The sequence below is a fragment of the Branchiostoma lanceolatum genome, chromosome 2 (assembly GCF_035083965.1).
Source record: "Branchiostoma lanceolatum isolate klBraLanc5 chromosome 2, klBraLanc5.hap2, whole genome shotgun sequence".
Classification (NCBI taxonomy): Eukaryota; Metazoa; Chordata; class Leptocardii; order Amphioxiformes; family Branchiostomatidae; genus Branchiostoma; species Branchiostoma lanceolatum.
Window position 1 is genome coordinate 23,697,423 of NC_089723.1, and position 21,429 is coordinate 23,718,851.

Here is a 21,429-nt window from a genome sequence, read left to right on the forward strand (position 1 = left end):
GCTAGCCGCCATGCTTGATAGAAATGCATGGTTAGACATTGTGAATGGCACCTCGTATGAGGACGACCTGAACTGAACTGACCTGAACTAGGTAACCGGAGACTGTCAACCAACTTGCTTCTCTAGAGTTTTCCTACTGTTAAACTCAATTGCTTAAGTTTAAGGAATTTTAATGTCAAAACGTAGTAAACGTAGGTAGATACCAACCTGTTTGGTAATACGTTATGATGTACAAACGCTTGCACCAACAATTCTACTTCATAGACAAAACCGAACTGAGAATCTCTTACCTTTTACACAACAACAAAGTACATTTTACTTCACTGACGAGGAAAAACACTGGATTCTAATTCTTGATACTTATACGGAACTAGATGTTTACTGAAAGGAAATTATTGTCACATATTCAAGATTGCCATTAAAGCTGCCATTGCAAGTAAACAACACCACGTGTCCTGTCAAAAGTACTTGGATCTTTGCTGTATATTTAGATGTACTGTTGGACGTGTTTGAATAACTTCAAAATATGGTAAAGATTCTCTTATAATTACTCAATCATTCGCTCAACCAAGGCCCTTAGGTTCAATATACATGTAAAATGTAACAAAAAAATAGCACCTTAAGTATTTTGCCATATTTATTTAGTTCTCCCTTTTTCTTGAAAAACAATGTTGAGAGGGGAAAACAAGAGAGGTGACTGTACAATAGATAGACACGGAAGAATAGTTTGGGTTCCACATGACTTCCCTCCCTGCTATAGAAAAAGTTTGACATAGCAGCTACTCTACTGGTAACTGGTCATTCATTGGATCTCTGACGGTGGAAAATGAATCCAGTGCTACATCTCATATTTTGAAGTGTGCAATGATGTAAACCAACAACAAACCAAAGGCTTTGCTCAAAACCATACCTTTAATTTACTAGCATTTGTTAACCTCAAGTTTCCCTTTTATTTGACATTTAAATAGATGTCCCTCCTTTTCTTACAGACCTTTGCATGTAGAGTAACTAACATAACAATTGCCCTTTTCTTCTAAATCTTAAGTGGGTACAAACTGTTATCATGTGCCTATACTGGTATGCAGCAGAATGATTTATACCGGCTAATTTGATTGACACCTCATTAACATTTTGCTGAGTCTCAGAAAAGACATCTCAATGTGCAGCTGTACATATCCTCAACAAGAACAAATTGTGTATTCTTGTTCATCATCAAATAATATGCTTTAGTATCTAAAAGATAGAAAGTTCGAGAGAAAATGTGTAAACTTGATGCAACAAATTACCCCATGCACCTTTAGCATGCTCCTGGTGACACTAGCCTGTGTTACACAAACTCTTGTTGTTGGGGGCTGATTGGGCCCCCTTTCCTAAGGGATTCGACAAGCGGAATGGCCAATACATGCTTTAGTAAGGCTAAGTTCGGTACACCATCCCTTCACTTAGTTACAGTACTTTTTTTACATGTGGATTCTAGCTCAATGCTTTGTCCTGTTTCATAAGCATCTCTTCGTGCCATCATTCCAGACGGACAGTCAAGCAAACATGACTTCTTAGACATGGCAGGGGATGGAAGGAAGTACAAACGAATTCAATATATTTGGAATAGTGAAACACGTCAACTTAGCATAATATAATACAAGTGGCATAAAAAAGAGATATGGAGGAAGTGATATTACTTTTAACAAAATTCACACAACTCTTCAACTAATCTCTCCTATTACAATGCACAAACCTAATGATCTTGCAATGGCTTTAGAAATACTGCAACTATTTCCAACTTTAGACAATACATGTAGCACATGCACCCCCCCCCCCCCATTGTTTGATAACTCTGATGTGATGTGATATTACAAGCCTGTCAACTTTTCATCAGCTCAACAATCAAACCGTGCAGATAGGGTTATGGTTAGAATATAGGAGTTCTGGTAAACCTGTTTAAAATGCATTAAATCACAATGTAGGGATCAGCAGCTCTCTTCTATAACCTTCAGCACTCCAATATTCCTACCAACGTCCCTGCATTAAGTTGCAATGTAGTTCATAGAGTCATGGGTCAACACAACACGCAAGCCCTGCAAATACATTTTGTGCCTATACGAATGTAATTAGAACTTCCAACATAATGAACATTTTGTCTCATGCATGTTTGAACAGACATTGATCATAATACAAATATAGATAATATTCACTATACCCACAGCCAACAAGATTGAAAAAAAATTGCATACAAAGAGATCTTACATATGCATACTGCACCAACATTCAGTGAGGTTCTGGAAACTTATCAAAGTCTGCTTATTAATATCACTTTGGAGGCAGATTGCTGATACATTTTTATATTATTCTAGTATACAGAATATAGGTACAGTTACTTTCACTTCACAAAAGGAGAGTGTCAAATGATGGCCTTCCCCATTATGTGACGTTATGACCTGTTGCTAATTTGTTCCACCAAATAGCACATGCTAAAGATATTTTCAGGAAAAAAAATCATCATAAACAGCTGTGATTCTACCCTTCAATGGTCTGATCACCTTCAGTGCCAAAAGATCAAGAATCTACAGAAGTTTAATATCACACAATTTCTGGAAGTATCAAGATCGACCAGACATTTTTACCTTTCCTAGAGAAATGTAGCTTTTGAAATTCCAAAATCACCTGCCCCAAAGATGTCTACTAGTAGACATGTTTCTAGTTAACACCCTACCTTCACAGAATCACAGTACTAGTTTACAGCTTTACTCCTTAGTCTTACAATGTTTAGAAATTCCTAGAAATACACTGTATTCTTGGCAAGCGGCACCACAGCATTACTTCACCCTTATTATCAGCGCTGGAAGGACTGTGTCATGTCTTTCGTTTATGTTTCAGTGGCACCACCTAGCAGCACTGCGTAGTATTACATCTTCGCTAAAGTAACAATGAACTATATTATACACTTCATGTTGCACACAGTCCTATTTCTTCACATGGTTATAATTGGAAAAAATCTTTAATGTACCTTTCCAGTTCTTCAAACTTCAAAGCTCAGATAACAATTGTATAATACTTTTGAATTTTCACACAAATAAATATATCCTACTCTAGAAGTGCCTGTCTATTGGTGATGGTCAAAGTAAACCATGATGTTGATGGCCCCTGGGGGAGGGGGGGCCATGCCGTGCCGTGGACAATAGCACACACTAAGCAGCTTAACCTTCTCTGGGTCCTCCCTGTACTCGTCCGCCAATCCCAGCACCTCTTTCTGATTGATTGACACGATCCCCGGGCAGCCTCGCACGATCATTTCAAACAGGCAGTCCTGGAAGACGACTCTGCGAGGATGTGGGGAGAAGTCTGTCCAGTACTTGATGCTGAAGGTCTTGAGATTTGGCATGTGGATGCTGGTGGGTCTGAAGTCAGGGCTGTAGTACAGGCGCAGGTGCTGTAGGGTGGGGCAGGCCATGCGGAAGTTGACTCTTCCCGGCAGCTTGTAGTCTAAGGTGGAGTCCACCTCCAGCTCCAGTGTGGTCAGGCAGGGGAAGTTGGTGAACAGCCGCTCAAGGGTCTCCCCTAGATGAAGGATCACATGAATCATAATCATATTCAATGAGTCATATCCAGTCTAATTTGATGTACCTCTAGTACTACAAAGACGTACAATGTATCTGCAGGAAATACATATGTACATAATTTTCTCATATAGCCTTCCTATATGATCTATTAATAAAGTATTATGTGATTGTGATCTTTCTTACAAAAAGCAAAGATGAGGAGCTGGCAATTTGTACACAGGTTAACCACAAAACTGTTCATACAACCTACCACATAAAAAGTTCATTAAAATCAAGCAACTGGATAAATTCTCTAAAAACAGTCATTAGCATCCACTGTCTTTGATCAGCGATTGAGCATCATGAAAGATGGTGAATGCTATCTGAAACATCTGACTCTTAGTCTTAAGTAAATTTATCCAGTTGCTAGATTAATTTTGTATTACATAATGTTTTATCTGGATGTCTAACCTTCATTGATATTACACAATCTACTACGTGTAATTATGTTTTTCTTCAGTACAAGAGGCAAAGGTAGTCCCATAGCCTTTTTGAGACCGTACTAGTAGACTACTGACAGTGGGTTGTTATACACTGTGTCTAGATCAGGGTATTGGAAGGCAAAGCCAAATCCTCTCCTTGCACTACCTTTAACCTCCCAAACCAAAGTCAGGTATCTATTTTTTACACCTGGATGGAGTGAGGAAAATTGTGATAAGTGTCTTTCCAAAATGCACAACATCGGTGGCATGTCAGCGGATTCAAACTCATTTCTGGGCTAAACACCCAAACTATTCTGAATCCCCTTCGTTTAACATTCTTAACCTCATTAACTTGAGGACTACAAGCATGGTACGGAAGATATACACAAGACTGTAAAGTTTAATCCACTCACACCGGGAAGGACGCCTTCCTCTTTTTATAAGTGTGGCAGGTTCTTAACAAGCTCGAGGTATAGCTCTCCTCAAACACGGGACCTCCATTTAAGTTTTTTTAACGTCCTATCCAAGGGACATCCCTAAGTAACTTAGGCTAGGTACTCATTTCCAGCTGAGTGAAGTGAGGAAGGTCGTGTAAAGTGACTTTCCCAAGGACACAAGATCGGTGACATGACAGGATTCGAACCCGGGACCACTTGGCTCTGAGCCGAACACTCTACCGTTGCACAAACAGGATGGCACATTGAGTAGATACATATGTGTAGTACTTGCAAAAAGACGCTCACCTGACAGGTGTACATTGTCCTTCAGAAACAGCTGCACCTCCAGGTGCTGCAGGTGCTGGAACTTTAAGAGCAGCTCCAACTTCTCGGGAAGGACCAGCAGCTGGCAGCTACGCATCCTGAGACTCTTTATCCCAGGGCTCAAGCTGTGAGCCTTCCTCAGTACATCCGACACAAACTCCAGCTTCCGCGCAAACGCCTCCCCTCTCGTGGTGCAGATGTCGTAACACGTCACACTCAGCTTCTCCAGGTTAGAACAGTGCTGCGCATCTAGTAGCTTCTTTAGAGTGTGCTGGTATTGGTCCACGTACAGTTCGTAGGTCAGATCGCGGATGGACGCATTACGCGATGTGAGATGAAAGATGTGTTTCTTTCGCAGGCTGAAAGCCTTGCTTTCATTACGATCTCTGCTAGAGAAGAGAAAGTCTGGGAACTTGGAGCTCAGATTTAGAAACCCAGCATCTACACACACACGGCTCCATAAATGCGGGGTCCTGGCGGCTTGGGAGAAAAAACGACAGGCCGACGCCGCTCTACATTTGTCCCTGTCTGACAGAAATGAGAATACTTTTGCAACACACTCAATCGGCAGATCCAATATAGTCTTGGTGCCTGTCCTGACAAGTCTGTAGCCTGTTCTCTGCCACACATCACTGACAGGTCTTACACACAACTTATCTTCAAGACTAGCTTCAATCTGTCTCCTGCTAGCTCTGCCGACTGCTAAAGTTTGCGTCGTTCTCCTTGCTCTTTCCTGTGCTCTTGCCTTCACAGTTGGCTGGGGTTGCCGACGTCTTGGTCTGCTGGTAGAGGCAATGGGGGTAACTTCTGTCCTTTTCTTCTTCTCTGATTCCTCCGAAGGCTTTGAGTAAGCCTGCTTTCTCTTCTTACCTACCATGGTCATGCACGGTGCTCACTCCACTTGCGATCGTTGTACAGTGATAAGGGTTTATCTAGATTGTAATGAGAGCAGAAGTAAGTCAGTTAACGTTAGAAATCATAACTATAACGTTATATCAAAATTCAACAAGTGTAGTCTTTCCATCATCTGAAAATATAATTCTTCGTTTTCCTCACGTTTGTCATCCTGCACAGTCTGAGGACGCTTAAAAAACGGTTTGACATATATTTGCACGATGTATGTAGCCACATTAAAATCGACATATGATCCTTGGTCTGTGTATTCACAAACTGACTGAAACATACCTCTAGAAAACGTGAGATTTACAGTAACTTCTCCAGATTTTAGAGATTTTCTGCCTGTCTGGGCTTGGTCTCTCATCTCTCTTCCAGTTTCTTTCCTTCAGCAACAGCAACACAACGCTACAAACTAAGAAAAATTCAAAATCATACATTTGAATGTAAAAAAAGAAATGTATGATCATGTCATGATTTATACAACATTATTGTTCATAAACACATTTATTTTACTACTATTTAAACCAGTATATTCTAAATGTAAACCTCATACTAGGCGACATTTTATTGCGTATGGCTGCCGTACTACATTGACCTTTATTTTTAGATCCGGTGAGGTCACCGGTCTGTTGTTGTCTTGCGTGTCAAATTTTTCTGTCTCCAAAATGAATATCCTTCCCAAAAAGAGCTGGCACGTCAGAAACAAGGACAACGTCGCTAAGGTTCGTAGAGATGAAGCGAAAGCAGCGGAGGAAGAAAAGGAGCGGGAGAGACGGCGAGCGCTGGCCGAGCAAGAAGCCCGAACCGAACTTCTTCGTGCCCGAGCGAGACAACGTTTGGTGGGGGAGGGGGGCAAAGAAGCTACTACTAGTAGCACTAGTATCCAAGATCAGAGTCCCGACGAGAGTAGTGTTACAGGGACAGAACTCGTGCCGGCTACAAGTTTGGACCACCAGGGCCATATCAATTTCTTCAGAGATCTTGAAGAAGGTAAAAAGGTCGGCGGGGTCAACAAAGAACACGAGGAAGAGAAGAAGAAGGAACAAGAACAGAGGGAGAAAGACATCGGTATGTATATCTCATCTGTGGTCATGGAATTATCTATGGAAACCATTCCTTTGCCCATTACCTCCTTGTAATTTTAGACACCCCCTCTAAGTCCTGTCGAGGATTTTAGCACTTCAGTAGCATCAAGCTTACGGGCATAATTAATGCATAATGACTGAATAATAGACAGTGCTACAAAGGACATACAAAGCAGTGTTTATTCTTGATGATGATGACTGAAGTTTGCAAAGTTAAATTGCAACAAGTTTAAGAAATTCATATGTTTTACATGGGCATGGACGTACAAAGTCTATTTTATTATCTTGACTTATGTAATAAAAGATGATGTCCATAATATAATGCCAATGATAATGCATTATTATTGTATGTTTCCTTGCAGGACTCCTTACATATTTAGGCCAGAGTGCAGTCGAAGCACAAGGAAGTAAACCCTGGTACTTGAACAAGACAAGGCGCGATGACACACAGAAGGAAGAAGATGAGCAAGATAAATCAGCAGTATCCAGTATGGACATGAAAAGAAAGAACTTCCTTGACCCTGTACATGACATGAACAGGTACCTCAGCAAGAAGAGGTCCAAGCACCAGGAGGAACACAAAAGGCACAAGAAAAAACACAAAGAAAAGCACAGAGACAGCCAGAAAGGAAGTGAGGCTAGGAGTAGGCAGAGTTCAGTAAGTGTAGAGCAGTTAAGGGCAGAGAGGCTGAAACGAGAAGCAGAAGAAAAGGCCAAAACTGAAAGACTGCTGGCACTACGTAGAGGAGAGGCACCAAAACCTACTGAGGCAGAAGTTATGGAGACCTCTAAGTTCAGATACAACTCACAGTTCAATCCAGACTTGGTCCGTAAACCTCGGCCAAGATATCAGCCATATTGAGACAAGAGGATGGAATTAAAATTTAAATGCTATACCATAACTTGTTGGCTTTTATAGCAATGCAGAATACATGATCCAAGTTGATCAACATTTCTGAACAAAAAAATGTATTCTCTACTGTACCATGATAGTTTTATATAAGCAGTAACTCAGTAAATGCCAGCTCAGTTTTTGAATCTTTATAGTCATACTTTTGAAAAGACATGTTACATGTAAATTCAAAACAAAGGAATTACTGCTGATGGTAGAGAGGCTAACCCTTCATGAGAATGTTCGTATAGCATTGTATATAATTACATGTAATTGCATCAACTGTTGGTGTTACTTGAAATGCAACAAACTTTGTCATGTGTGACCTACCTCTGAACTGAATACACATGAAGATACATGTATATATAAAATAATATATAGCCCGTGTTGGTCAATATCAACAATGGTAAAATTCCAATTCACATCAACCCTACAGCTGCCACATAGATCACATCTACAGCCAAAGAAATAAATCAAATCAAATCTGTAAGCTGACTCAAGTCTGTTGCAAAGTTTTTTTCTCCGGATCTGCTTTTCTTCTGCATTGCGCATCAGTGAAGATAACATTGATGTAAATAATAGCACAGTAAGCACACCTGACTAAACAATATTACTATCAGTTCTCATATTCATAAGTACCACTATTATTGGTGTGCATTTTGCTACTGCAACAGCCAACACCTTGCTTTGCATGATTGGTAAACTGATAAGAATCTTATCATCAGATGTTAGTTTTGGTGTGCCTAGTGTCAGACTCAAAGCCTGTGTCCCCATATGGCCATAGAAAGGTGATCATCCCTTTACAAGCTCTTCACAGGCTGCAATCATACTTATTATTTGCTTCCAAAAGCTTTATATGCTCATACCCCTAACACAACGAGGCTCTCAAATATGTTTTGACCACGAAATCCAACAGTACCCTCCCTGTGGGCTTGGAACTCGGAGAGGAAAATCAGGCACATACTAGTATACTATTCTAATGGTAAACTCATACTAAGTATTACTGCTAACACTTCTTGACAGTGTCCTTGTGTCTTCCATTGGTGACCCCAAGGATTGCTTCAGTCTGCTCCAGAAGTGCCTGTTCCTAAAGTCCACACCTGTCAGTGTCTTAATGGAAGTGGGCACCTCATTCTTGCCTATTCCATCAAAGATAGGTATCACACAGTCTCGTCTCTGAGCGTTGTCCAGAGACTTCGTCAAGCTAGTGTGCATTTTCTTCTCGAACCACAAACATCGCAGTGAAGACTGCGTCAGCATCACCAAAATCTTACTACTATTGTCAACTCCGTGCTCAATATTTTCAAAGACATCGCCAACTTGAAAGTCTCTGTGCTCTATGAATCCCACATAGTTATCTTCTTCTAGTTTTCCGTATATTTGCTGAGCAGTTTGCTGGTCATCCTTGTGATACCACATGCAGAAATCGTACCGACATTCTGACATGTCTGTTGGGACACTGCGGCACTGATTTAGTGCTGACTTGTGTGGTTGTGAGGAGGTTCCCTCCATGTTGGTTGCCATGGTAACAGCTTGCCTGCAAATGACCAAGAAAACGTATCATCATACAAAACATTTTTGTTCAGCCTAGGTTCAAATATATTGGGATGTACTCACTAGTTAAAGCATGGCCTTGCATCCAGTTCTTAGTACAGTAAGTGAACTAGTAACGTCAGATGCAACGTCACTTTTATCTTAACTAACGTTATATAACGATAACGTTGCAATTTAAAGTGACACCCACCAGACCTTTGACAGAAGCTATGTTCTTCCTAAAAACATAGATACTTCTCCATTCGTCTTGATGTTTGTCTATAAAGTCATAAGTCCTTGTCGTAGCTTCAAGATTCACTCAGCGAAAGTAAAAAGTCGGCCTAAAAGTCCCCGCCAACAGTTGACCTTTAACCCATTACTGACCCAGCCCAACGCTACAAAGACGTAACAGTATTAAACCATAAGATGTCAATCAAATATAAATTCTAAATACGTTTATAGCATACTAGAAATTGTTAAAAAGTTATAATCGTATACAGATAGCCGTAAAGCATAAACAAAGTCTTATAGGGATAATCTTATATATTCACGGTTTGCGTTTGTATGCGGTAGAATGACGTCGTTGGTGTTTCCCAACACGGAAGTTGTGCAGTACATTTTTGGAGGGTCGAAACAGGAAAACTACCGGCTAAATCTCGGCAGAATCACAGATTTTGGAGGCATTACTTGATGTCCTTACGTTGGTGATAAAGGTAAGTGTATAATGGGTATCGCTGGATGTTGTAGTGATATTCTGACGACCCAAGGCCCGCCTTACAAACTCCTGATAACTTATTAAAACGTACAATGTGGAAATTTATGTTCTGAGTGACGGTACTAAAGTATGGTGTCAAGTTGATGTACGTTATCACAACTTTTAAACATGTGTCCATGCGTGTCAGTCAGTGTAGTAGTCTTTTGCGCCCCAAAACACAATATGGCTGAGGACACTAGGTTGAAACGCCGATATGTAGTGATTTAATTCTGTAACTTTATGTTTTTTGTCCACTCATGATGATGTCCAGTGTACTAGAGCATGGCATGTATTGAAGTTTAAAAGCAATCTGAAAGAAAATATTTTGACTGTACGAAATTTAACTCTCATTCCACTGTTATAGTTATACAGTCTTTAATATCAAGTTTGATATCATGTACACTGTAATGAAGATCCTTTAATTTGGGCTTTTATATGATGTAATACAATTGCAACATGAGCTAAATTGTTTTCCTCTTTTTAATTTCATTTCAGATGAACACACATGACTAATACTGACCATGAATGAACTGAACCACACCTTTAAAGAACACAAGAATCAACACACTGAAATTTACAGAGGCTCTGTAGCATTTTCCTAAATGTTCATTGAAATACCAAACAGTGCTTCAAATTGAATTGTCACATAGCAGCAATGAGTCAAAGAGAGACTTTTATGCAGTCAAAAGAAGAAAGTGTGCATGCTAGGTGTCATAGCGAGTGTCTTCACAACTCTAGTCAAGCTCTACCAGCACAGAGGATGGACACAGCTGCATACAATATGACCCAGCTTCCCTCAGATGTGGAGACCGATGCTGATCCCATTCCTGGGTCCTTCATGAGTGGAGAAATCAGGACAGCCTCCAGTCAACCGATGGCTGCAGAAGAAAAGACAGCAAGGCCCAGTACAATGCTTGTCAATGGAGAACAAGACAAAGAAGCTGAATATAGCAGATTCTATCACAGTGACCCACCACCCATGTCTGGAGGTGCAGTGCCATTCCATTCTAGCAGAGAGGGGGGACAAAGTATTTCATCACCTGCAGTTCATTCAACATCATCCAATGATCAAAACGGTTCCTTATCTAGTCCCGATGCCAGAGCACCTGTGCAGATTTCATCTCCTTCAAGTGAACAAGCTGGCGGTCCAATACTGGAATCAAGAAACCTGTCTCGTCACGTTGCTGCAATGAAGGACAAACCACCTTCCTTTCTTTCCACCGAGGAGGAAGACCATGAGAGAACGAAATCTGCATCCTTGCCTTATCCCAGTGAGGAGAAGGGATATGACAGTGGTCCAGAGTTAGACGATGATGAAGATGTGGAATATTATGACTACTTTTTAGTTTTCTCTGAGAAAGACAAAAAGCATGCTCGGAGAATCACAGACCTTTTGAACTCTCATAAACTAAAGGGATGCTTGCTCGAGAAGGACTTTCCTGCTGGTGCTTCCCCCTTTAAGAACATTGCAGATGCCATAGAGAGGAGTACGTACACAGTTCTGGTGCTCACTGAGAACTTCACCAAGGATCGATGGTGCGAGAAGAAGCTCCAGACCAGTCTGATGGAGGCCATAGAGGATGCTGCAAAGTACAATTCGGTAATACCCATCATCCCCCATCCTGATATGATGCCAAGAAAGAAGCTTCCAAGTGAGCTGAAGACAGTTTCTGCTTTGGACATGACAAACGAATACTTTGACGATAAGATCAAAAAGACTTTCAAAACAAGCAAAAGAGAGAAGAGGGAAAGGGAGTTGAAAAGGAGGCGGGAGGCGAGAAAGTTGCAACCTTTCAGAAGCGTGTGCAGCGTTCCTTCTAGTCTGAGTTCCCAAACAGATTTTGAATCACTTTCTGTGGGAAAGTCATCTCAGAGTCTCATTCACCTCAATAGGAGGTACAGCAGCCCTGTTAACGGAGAAAAAGGAAAGAACATGGAGGAAAAGTCGCAAAGGTTGGCAGCAACAAGACCTACAAGAGGCCACTCAGGAGGATCCATCCAGAGTAAGAAAGATGCAGAATCTGGTCCAACAAATGGAACACCTGGGAACAGAATGAGAAACTCTAGCAAAACTGGGTCTCTTTCAGTGGAGAGAGGATCAGCTCACAACCAGGCAGATGAGGCAGGTCCTTGTCATCCCCCAGACAGTAATCATCACACGCCTCAGCGATCAGCTGCACACCAACCACCACCACAAAGGGACAATCCCACCCGACTGCAGCAACATGATACAGGCTTGTCAGCTAAGGCAGAGCCACAGGTAGCAGCAAAGTCAGAGGTGGGAGATTATGTGTGGGTGGAGAAGTGTGATGGGCTGTCAGCTAATTCTGGCAGAGGGGACATCAGTTCAGCATCTGGTAACAGTATTGGGGCAAACCAAGTGAAGAGCCATGAGGATGGAGGTGCCAGAGATCAGAATATTATTGATCAGATGTCTGTGTCATCAAAGGACAAGGGGGAGGTTCCTCCAAGTGGCCAGCCCCTAACAGATCCATCAATACCAACCTCTGCCGCAGACGGTCCATGGAAGAGGAGGGATGGAAGGCCCCACGATGACCAGACTCCTGCAGAGACACACATCCCCAGGGCAGGGGATGGCCAAGCACCAGGGGTGGGGAACATTCCTGTCATTGCCTGTCAGCCGCCAGTGTTGCCTCAGCCATACCAGGTCACCAACGTCTACAACATATACAGTCCACAAAACATACAGATTGGCAATCAGAATGCGATGGAGAAAGACGACATAGTGACAGATGGCCCTGGTTTCGACCAACCAGTGTACTATGTTCCACCAATGCCCTACCCTCCAAACATGGCCGCAGCACCCATGCATGCAGCCAGCCCCATGGCACAGGGCCAGGAGAACACCAAGACCAGTGATGACGCAGCGAGGAAACTGAACAAAGAATATGACATCGATGATGAGACTGACGTCAAAGTTCCAGTAGAACCCGAGTTTGACCTTGACGACGAGACTCATGTCAAGATCCCGGTCAAGCCCACGATGCAAACCAGGCACCTTAGCCCTGCTGAAATATCCAGGTAAGAGGCATACTGTAGAATACCTCAGGGCCTTATGTAATTACTGTGTTTATAACGAGATAATAATGATTTCTCTATCAGAAATTCACTGCTATCCACTCCTTTTCGAAATTAAGTACACTACTAGTAGCATATTGTAGATAGAAAAAAACTGCTATCTCTCCTATTCCTTTTCACCGTGCTGCATGTGCTATATTAAAAGATCTAGAATAGCCAAGCAGTCATTGCATTACTGACTGACTGATGGTGACAATGTGTGTTGTATTTTGGACATTCTTCTCTTGTGCCATTTATAAACTCTTTTCTCTTGAACGTGAGTGAGTGAGTGAGTGACAGGGTGAGTGAGTGTATGAGTGAGTGAGCGAATAAGATTATACTCAAAGAGGAAATCTGACAAATCTGTTGTCCCAACCCTGTCCAGGTCAGAGAGCTGCAGTTCCGCTGATGAGGCCCAGGAGGAGACCTGTGTCATGTCTGCACTGGCTGAAGACTTGGCTGAGGATCTGAGTCTCAACACAACAGATGGGTCAACTTCTGTCAAGGAGGTATGGGATCTGGAGTCTGTAGATGAAGAGTCCATGGCATCAGGAGCATCTGTACCTAAACAGAGGAAAGGGGGAAACTTTTTCTCTTTTCTCAGTAGGGGTAAAAAGAAGTAAACTACATGACATTGTGTACATGTAAGATGTAGTAAAACCATACTCAGTAGTTTGTGTCTTCTTTGGATAGAAAATTGAAGGTGATGAATTGTAAGGCTTATTAAGAGCTATGAATCACAATATGTCCAGGTAATCATGGATATTATGCATGTTTTGAAGGTTGATAGATATGTAAGTACTAGTGCTCTTTTCTTGGCACTTGCAATTTGAATTTTTTAGGCTGTTATCTTCCTTTCATTTTATTTCTAACAGTCTGAGCATCAAGAGGTTAGGTTGCCTAACATTTTTTTTCTGATTTTTATTGCTAGCTATTTAGAACAAAATTGTCCACATGCTGGTTACTGTAAGTCAGTTTAGCAGTGTTTGACAAGTCAAAAACTGAGGTTAGAACATAATTCTCTTGCCTTGTGTACATGTACATGTAGTTTGAAATGCAATGTGATACAAACATATTTTGGTAGAACAATTTGATAGGAGAAAAAATCAAGTAAAACAATGAATTAAGATGTATATAGTTATGTACTAGCTGTTCTCATTTCATGGTAAAATTCAATTTTACTTCATGGCATACACATGTATGACTTATTATGTCACGTGAAATAAGTCATTATGCTGTACATATAGAACTTGTAGCTTTTATTTCAAGTGCTGCTGAGAAAAAAGAGAAAATTTGTGCGAAAAATAAATGAAGAACAAAGATATACAGATTAGAAAAAGTGTTTTGGGCTTGTTGTACAGTTTAGGGCATAGCTTATTGGACAGTGACAAACCTAATTGTTGCAGTCATGAAAATACTGACAACAGTATACTAAAATTGTGATGCTGCTGAACATACAGTTGTAACATAGATTTGTTACTACTTGTACTTGTTCAGATTCATTGAGGCTGTGCTTATCATTGAGGTGCCAAAACTGCACTTACGCTATATGTAAGGTATGCTAGAAATGCAATGCAAATGACCTTCATTTATATTGCCAATAGAAATAACTAGTTTTGTTTGTGTAATTAAGTGCCATCTATTGTGTTGTTAGATATCACTGCTAAAGGATATATGACTTTTGTAATGATATGCATGTTTAAAGGTTCACACTTTCATGGAATGGGACAAAATTGATTATGGGCAAGCAATATGACTGCAAAGTTGATAGAGCATGTTGGTTTGTACATCTGTTTTGTACTTTCCCAGTACTGGAGAATGTGCATAATTGCGTACATAGCTAAGAACCAGTCGTTGGAAGTATGATATTTGGTTTGTATGTAGATATGATATACCAAAATACAAATCAGTTTCATTCAAAAAGTACTGTTGTACTTTGATTATGTGATCATTTTTTGGAAGCTCAAAATCTAGGACATGTTTCACTGAAGAGGAAGTTATCAACTAATGTTCAGATTAGGTATCATCCAACTTGCTCTATGAAGGTATTTTACTGGCAACATATATTTGCACTTCTTTTGGTGCCCTCTAATACTTGATGCCATGTTTATTTTAACCTGCACTGAATAAAGTTTGAGGTGTAGTTCACCATCTACATAAAATATTCATTTTGATTCACTATCTCATTTGATAAATTGTTAATCCCAAACAAAATGTTTATGAGAGGCAAGAAATTGAATGGACAAGTGTAATGTGTAAATCCATTTATTGGCATTATACACATACATGTACTTAAAGGTTTGATAGGTCTGTTCAATACGAACATCAAGGATATGTACGAGCCTGTATCCATGGAATGACTACACACTTAGAATTTGTGAGAAAACGCTGGCAAGTTCATTTGTTTAAGGGCACTATCATCATGAAACATTTCTGACTTCATTCTGTACAAAACTGCCATCTTGACTTCAGGCTACAAACTATGAAAGGGAATATACATCTTTACAACATAGAAATTCTTGGTCCCTTGATTCTTGTACTGAGCTAAGTTCTGTCTAGCCTTGCCGCATGAGATGACGATACTTTACTTTCAAAACTGGTCATGACTGCAATTGATCACCAGTTTTATGACACAATCTTATAATCACCTGTGTAGCAACACAGACACGATTTCACTACAGCCTTGAAATTACCAAGCACAAGTGAACTTCCAGCTATTGTACTGTAAATCATGAAACTTTCACAGTGGTTCTATTTTTGCAGTGACCTCTCCAGCACACCGTGTCTTTGTATGACTACTGTACAACAGAATCAATTCAAAACACTGCGAAAACCTTTTTTTTCCACTTTGCCCGTGAAATAAAACCGCCACAGAAGTAAATGAATTTACAGTAACGTCAGACGAAATGGCTGAAGGCCTAACTGGAAAGTTAACGGACTGCACACCAGTTTGCAACCACTTTAAGAGTGCCTGGCGGAATCTGGCACAGTCCTGTGAGATACCAACTGAGCTGTACAGCACACACTGGTCTCCCACCACACTAAGACAATCATTGTCTCCTACCACAGTTCCTCAACCCCCTCTCAAAGCATCATGGGTCACAGCTTGTGAACACTGTTTACCTGCATATCCCATCATGCCTTGTAATTTTAGGATACCCAATCTAGAAGCCCGGGTACTTAACCTGCATTTTAATAGCATGTCGTCTCAGTACCATACTCGTAAACAGTTCTGAAGGGAAGATTCATCATAAGCAGCTAAACTACCAAAAAGTACATTTGTACATGTACAATAATTAAAGAACTTTAGTTTAGGTATATACTTAAGAAACACATAGTTATAAATTGGCAACAAACTTTCGTTAGAGAACAAAGCAACAACACAACTACAATGACAGTTAACGTTACTATATACTAAGGAACAACTTTGTACAAAATAGATAATACAGCATCTGTTTCATAGCATAATTATGACGTTACCACAATTAACATCACAAGAAATATTACTTCATATTCATAGATATTCTTCAGAAAACTTGATCCAGACAATACAGAATATGACATACACTGCAGTGAGTGATAAGAAAGTCTTGATGTACCATAAGTCAATTGCACACTATGTGATGCTTGATATAGGTTGAAATTACTAAAAATGAAAACAAAAATAAAGAACAGATTTTCTATTTAAAAACTCTATTTTGTAATTAACGAGTGAATATTCTTCTCTATGCTATTTTGTGGGGTTAGTAGATAAAAACATAAATTATCATCAAGGTCTGGAACAGATCAGATCATCTGTTTCAACTGAAACAATCTTTTTGACATCCTTTTGCCCTACAGAGTTAGCTTCCTGAATATCACTCGTCACGAATTCTCAAGTTTGGAAACATACTGAAAATATAGGATATTTTGCTGTAATTATTTGTACAGCAAAGTTGACTGAATCTAACACATTGTGAATTCACACAATACATAAGACAGGTCCAAAACTGTTTTACGATTAGACATACATTATTTTGTAGCCATGACTACAAAGATTTCCAATTGATCCACCTCTTGTGATTTTGACTTACTGGGGTTTATGAAATCGTGTTGACAACAGAAAACACAATGGAAAATTCATGCATTTTTCATTTTTCAAAATTAATGTATCTTTTGATACAGGTTGTCAACCCTTTCTCAAATGTTGTGAAAGATCCAAAGGAATTTCTTGTTGTTATGAGTGAGGGTTGTGAAGCAAAATTATGTGGAACAGGACATTGTCAGAATGTTTGGAGACCTGTTGTTTTGATGTTCATGGAATGAAGCTCGTGATGGAATGTCTAGTTTAACACCCTTCAAATGGGACTTGCTGTTTAACCATTCAATGCCATTTAAAATGCACTTTCTCCAGACTGAAACATAAAGCCTTCACTACAGTTGTTATAAAATTGATGCTCCTACTACTTCTTGCAATATTTGAATCAAAAATACTCATTGTTTCTAATGCAATCTTAATATAAATGATTATGTAAGCCAGGGAGGTTATATAACCTCCTTGTGTAAGCTAACAGCTAAGAATTAAGTGTGCTGTCTACTGCAGCTGACATTTTTGTGTTATTGTTCGTAGATTGATATAATTATAGAAAAGAAAATACTTCCAGTCCCTGTATTTGAATTACACCAGCAGGGATTTCTCAATATGCTGTCAAATTTTTACTAAAAAAGATCTGCAACAATCTAAGCAGGGTTGTCATTTTCCTGGAATGGAGAAAGCTATGATCACACTCCATATTTGGACAGAAGGCCATGATCACACTCCATATTCCAGGATGAGACACATTGGCTTCTACCCCAAATATGGGCATACTCCATATTTGGGGTAGAAGCCTAATCACACTCCATATTTGGAGAGGAGGCTATGGCCACATTCTGCATTTGGGATAAAGTTCTGACCACTTTCCATCTGGAATAGACACAATTTATATTCCAGTCTGAGAACAAAAAGGATCGAAGTTGTAAAACCACCACTTGTGCTCAAATTTGGTGAATTCAAAATGTGTAAATAAGTGTAAATACAACCACACTTTGTGGCAATCTGAGATCAGTCAACAGAATCATGCAACTGCTCAAGTCAGCATGTGCAGGTTTTTGTATAGAAAATGTTTGTTTGATTACATAATGTATTTAGGTAATAACACCTATAAATTAGCAGTGGGTCACTCTTTAGCAGGAATATAGAGGCTCTTCCCATCATGACCCAACATCAGTCTGTGGTCTGCAACAGCTTCAACACTTACATGTATGAAACTACTGAACAAAAGTTGATAAAACTTCACTGCCTCGGACAGATCCCCTGACACAACCATGGTTCTACACGTAAGACCTTGTTGTCAAGGTCAGTCTGTGGCAGTCATGTTGCCGATGGCCCTGAGTATCTCCTTCTGGTACTTCTCCTGTGTGGTGTCCACCATGGAGTCCCCCACCTGCCCATCTTCATACCTGGACGGAAGGCAACAGCACATATTTGATTGCCAGATAACACAATAAGTCTGCTATGTTGTGACTATGACATTTATTTTTTTAAGGAACTCGCTCAGTGCAAGGCCATAGGGGGCCGCTCATCTAAGCACTGAACTAATAAAATTAAAAAAACTAATTGTTACTGTAGCAGCATCTCTTCACCCTAGGTCAGAAACATCAATGATTTATGTACAGCGTTGTACATGCATGATGTTAGTGCAATAACTGATAACATTACATGTCAAATTGATAATGGTCTTAACAGTAGATTTTCTAATACACTAAGCTAATACATGTAGAAACATTATTGTTATTCAGTCCATGTCAAAACTTGAATTCCTTTTGTGTTGTCTATGTCTTTGTTGGTAAGACTAACCCTTTGTAATAACCACAGGCTAGATGGGCAGCCTCGGCTTTGCATCCTGAACAGCCAAATCAATCAATAAACATGGAGATAATACTGCAAAATTGTAGATGTTGGTTTGCAGGACTTACACGAAAAAGAACCTTGTGCAGACATGGTCAGGGTTAGGCACCACCCAGATGTTGTTGTGTTTTCTTAGCTCCTTGGAATGGATCACTGCAGGAAAAGACTTTTGGTTACTCATGGAAAAGGAATTTGCGCACCAACATGTACATAATTGTACAATTGACACAACAATGTTTGGAAAAGGGTTTTGGTCAAGACTTAAATAAAAATTACTATTATTTAGCAGAGGTAAATAAAGATAACTGTTACCTAGCAGAGGTAACAATATAGGAACAGGAGAACTGACTCAAATATAGGTTTTCAAATACCAAATACTGTGAAAATGCATTCACCAACAGAACTTACAACTACAAGTAGATAATAAACAAATTTGAGACAGAAAGTACACTATATAAGAGAGTAACTGTCACTAAACATTAGGGATGAATACGGAAAAATCCTGATTTGATTACAAAATTATGCACTGTTTAAACTAACACTGAGAGATAGGAGACTTGTGGTCTCATGAGGTCTTATCGTAATATAGACTTCTTAAACCTCACCTTCACAGAGTGCTATGCATGTCAAGTTGTCACTCTCTAAGAAACGTTTAGTATTCTCCTTCTTGCCTGTCTTCTCCTGAAATAAAAAGCATGGAGGTGAGATAAAGAGACAAAATTTAATACATCATTCACACCTAAATGAAACAGATTATATGTATTTCAATATTATTGCTATGATCCTGACAAGATGAAAATACATGTACATGTATCCTTAATATTTCATGTTATCAATATAAGAACTGTATCAAAAAACACTCAAGACACGAATATTGAAAACACACATGAATGTATTACAATAATATACAAATAAGGTGTGTATGGCCGTTACCCAAACACACTCAACGTGTAATAATATGCCTCAAAATATTCTAATATGGTGCTTCAATTTCAGTATCAATTTTCACTGTAACACTTACAATTGTCTTAAAAGATTGTTACCTCTATCCATGCCATATTGTGCAAATGACACAACAATGATGCAAAAGTTTTGCCCACAGTTCAATCTACTAGTACTGCATGCACATGACTTCATTGTGTAACACCCCTTACTGTGATTATACACGTAGCACATCCTACTTGCAAACATGCATAAGAATAAAACATATACATAATGGTTCAAATGAATGAATAACTCAGGTGATGACACAATAAATACCAAACTACCATGCAAACAGATTTTGGTGCTTGATTAAACAACATCTAAAACTTGATTTTGTACAGTGTCCTAGAAGAAATGAGCATCAATTGTTTTAAGGGCCGTCTTGTTACCTAAAACCACAAATGAGAATTACAATTAATGCCCCTGTTGTGGGTATGAAACAGCTGTGAAAGCAGTTATGCAAAAGGATGACAAAAAAGCCAATAAAAAAAGTCAGTACACAGTTATAATTGATAAACAAAAGTCAATACACACTAAAACAAAAGTCAATACACTCTCACTAATTCCACAGTTGCCAAGGGTTTGTTATACATGTATGGTAGTAAGGGATTGGCATTAGGCACACAAATTTAAATGACATGTTATTAAAAATCATCAAGCCACACCAACGTTGTTATTCATCTCCGCTTCATGACATGGACTGTGTATAATTGTCAGATGGGCCATTAGGGTGGCTTCACAAAGGCTAAATTCTGGTGAGCAATGGGTTAACCAAGGAGGCTACACTGGAACAGCACCCATCTTCCACAATTTACCGTACCACAGTGATGATGTTAAACAATAAGCAGGATCCGTGCAACACACATATCCATGTGAATGGGTGCCTGAATCCACACATAGCCAATTGCAAGGGTCTGTAGACTAGTTTGATATTGCCAGCATCTCATGAACTTCCAAGACACAATCCAGACACAACAAATCATTGAGGGACTGTCTGTATTGAAATGATGCACATCAAGCCACTGAGAACATGTATGGTGAACACAAGTCACAGCACAAGATGAGAGGGACTTACTGATGCTGCAGTAGTCTGATTAGTACACCCAAGGGCCTTGCAGCCTTGCAGGAACCCTTTCCGATGGGGGGTCTGAAATATGGCCATCAACATCACAATTTACTCACAACACTTGTGCAGTGTTCAGCACCACACTGTGCTACCTGTTGTGACTACAAGGATGTCCTGACAACCAAGTAGCAGTTCTTTTAAAAATAGAAATCAAATAAAAAGACAGAGTGGTGATACACTCAAGTTTACCAAACTTATGTTGATGCCACCAAGCAGTTTTGAACACTGAAATGGGTACACAGAGTACCTGGCCATTGATACACTGCTCGTGTATTGTTTCAAAGCCTTTAAAGCACCTCACAGTTGAGTTAGGGATTTTTTAAAATTGCAAGCAAAAGGACCAGAAGCAATGATAATGACTTTGTGTCAAAC

At 39.7% G+C, this 21,429-nt stretch overlaps 4 protein-coding genes and 1 long non-coding RNA gene across 9 annotated transcripts in view; 2 read left to right on the plus strand and 3 right to left on the minus strand.

The window, feature by feature from the left end:
- Nucleotides 1-893: 893 nt before the first annotated feature.
- On the minus strand, nt 894-6,092 carry LOC136428046 (uncharacterized). The gene is made up of 3 exons (XM_066417301.1): nt 5,965-6,092; nt 4,762-5,711; nt 894-3,555 (listed from the first exon to the last, which is right to left on the minus strand). The coding sequence occupies exons 2-3, from the start codon at nt 5,660-5,662 to the stop codon at nt 3,101-3,103; spliced, it is 1,356 nt and encodes a 451-aa protein (XP_066273398.1). The 5' UTR covers nt 5,663-5,711; nt 5,965-6,092; the 3' UTR covers nt 894-3,100.
- A 179-nt stretch (nt 6,093-6,271) lies between these two features.
- On the plus strand, nt 6,272-8,148 carry LOC136428054 (leukocyte receptor cluster member 1 homolog). Its single transcript, XM_066417311.1, has 2 exons — nt 6,272-6,744; nt 7,124-8,148. The coding sequence occupies exons 1-2, from the start codon at nt 6,342-6,344 to the stop codon at nt 7,621-7,623; spliced, it is 903 nt and encodes a 300-aa protein (XP_066273408.1). The 5' UTR covers nt 6,272-6,341; the 3' UTR covers nt 7,624-8,148.
- LOC136428055 (uncharacterized) lies at nt 7,788-9,716 on the minus strand. The gene is made up of 2 exons (XR_010754569.1): nt 9,398-9,716; nt 7,788-9,190 (listed from the first exon to the last, which is right to left on the minus strand). It is a non-coding gene; the product is annotated as an uncharacterized lncRNA (long non-coding RNA).
- A 57-nt stretch (nt 9,717-9,773) lies between these two features.
- On the plus strand, nt 9,774-14,717 carry LOC136428050 (uncharacterized). Its single transcript, XM_066417303.1, has 3 exons — nt 9,774-9,899; nt 10,436-12,982; nt 13,404-14,717. The coding sequence occupies exons 2-3, from the start codon at nt 10,596-10,598 to the stop codon at nt 13,639-13,641; spliced, it is 2,625 nt and encodes an 874-aa protein (XP_066273400.1). The 5' UTR covers nt 9,774-9,899; nt 10,436-10,595; the 3' UTR covers nt 13,642-14,717.
- Nucleotides 14,718-15,267: 550 nt separating this feature from the next.
- Nucleotides 15,268-21,429, minus strand: part of LOC136428051 (protein mono-ADP-ribosyltransferase PARP6-like) — a 28,716-nt gene continuing 22,554 nt past the window's right edge. For 4 of the 5 annotated variants that reach the window (XM_066417306.1, XM_066417307.1, XM_066417304.1 and 1 more), the window contains 4 exons: nt 21,007-21,078; nt 19,553-19,628; nt 19,016-19,100; nt 15,268-18,499 (listed from right to left, as the gene is read on the minus strand). In XM_066417306.1, the coding sequence (XP_066273403.1) occupies nt 18,397-18,499; nt 19,016-19,100; nt 19,553-19,628; nt 21,007-21,078 (336 nt within the window). In that variant the 3' untranslated portion in view covers nt 15,268-18,396. The remainder of the gene's footprint in view (nt 18,500-19,015; nt 19,101-19,552; nt 19,629-21,006; nt 21,079-21,429) is intronic. The other variant, XM_066417308.1, reaches the window with a different exon arrangement.

Excerpts from the sequence above, each read along its gene's own strand:
- LOC136428054 (XM_066417311.1), top strand. The coding sequence starts at position 6,342 with ATGAATATCCTTCCCAAAAAGAGCTGGCACGTCAGAAACAAGGACAAC. Across the intron at positions 6,745-7,123 it reads ACAGAGGGAGAAAGACATCG|GACTCCTTACATATTTAGGC; the intron begins GTATGTATATCT and ends GTTTCCTTGCAG.
- LOC136428046 (XM_066417301.1), bottom strand. The coding sequence starts at position 5,662 with ATGACCATGGTAGGTAAGAAGAGAAAGCAGGCTTACTCAAAGCCTTCG. Across the intron at positions 3,556-4,761 it reads GGACAATGTACACCTGTCAG|GGGAGACCCTTGAGCGGCTG; the intron begins GTGAGCGTCTTT and ends TCCTTCATCTAG.
- LOC136428050 (XM_066417303.1), top strand. The coding sequence starts at position 10,596 with ATGAGTCAAAGAGAGACTTTTATGCAGTCAAAAGAAGAAAGTGTGCAT. Across the intron at positions 12,983-13,403 it reads AGCCCTGCTGAAATATCCAG|GTCAGAGAGCTGCAGTTCCG; the intron begins GTAAGAGGCATA and ends AACCCTGTCCAG.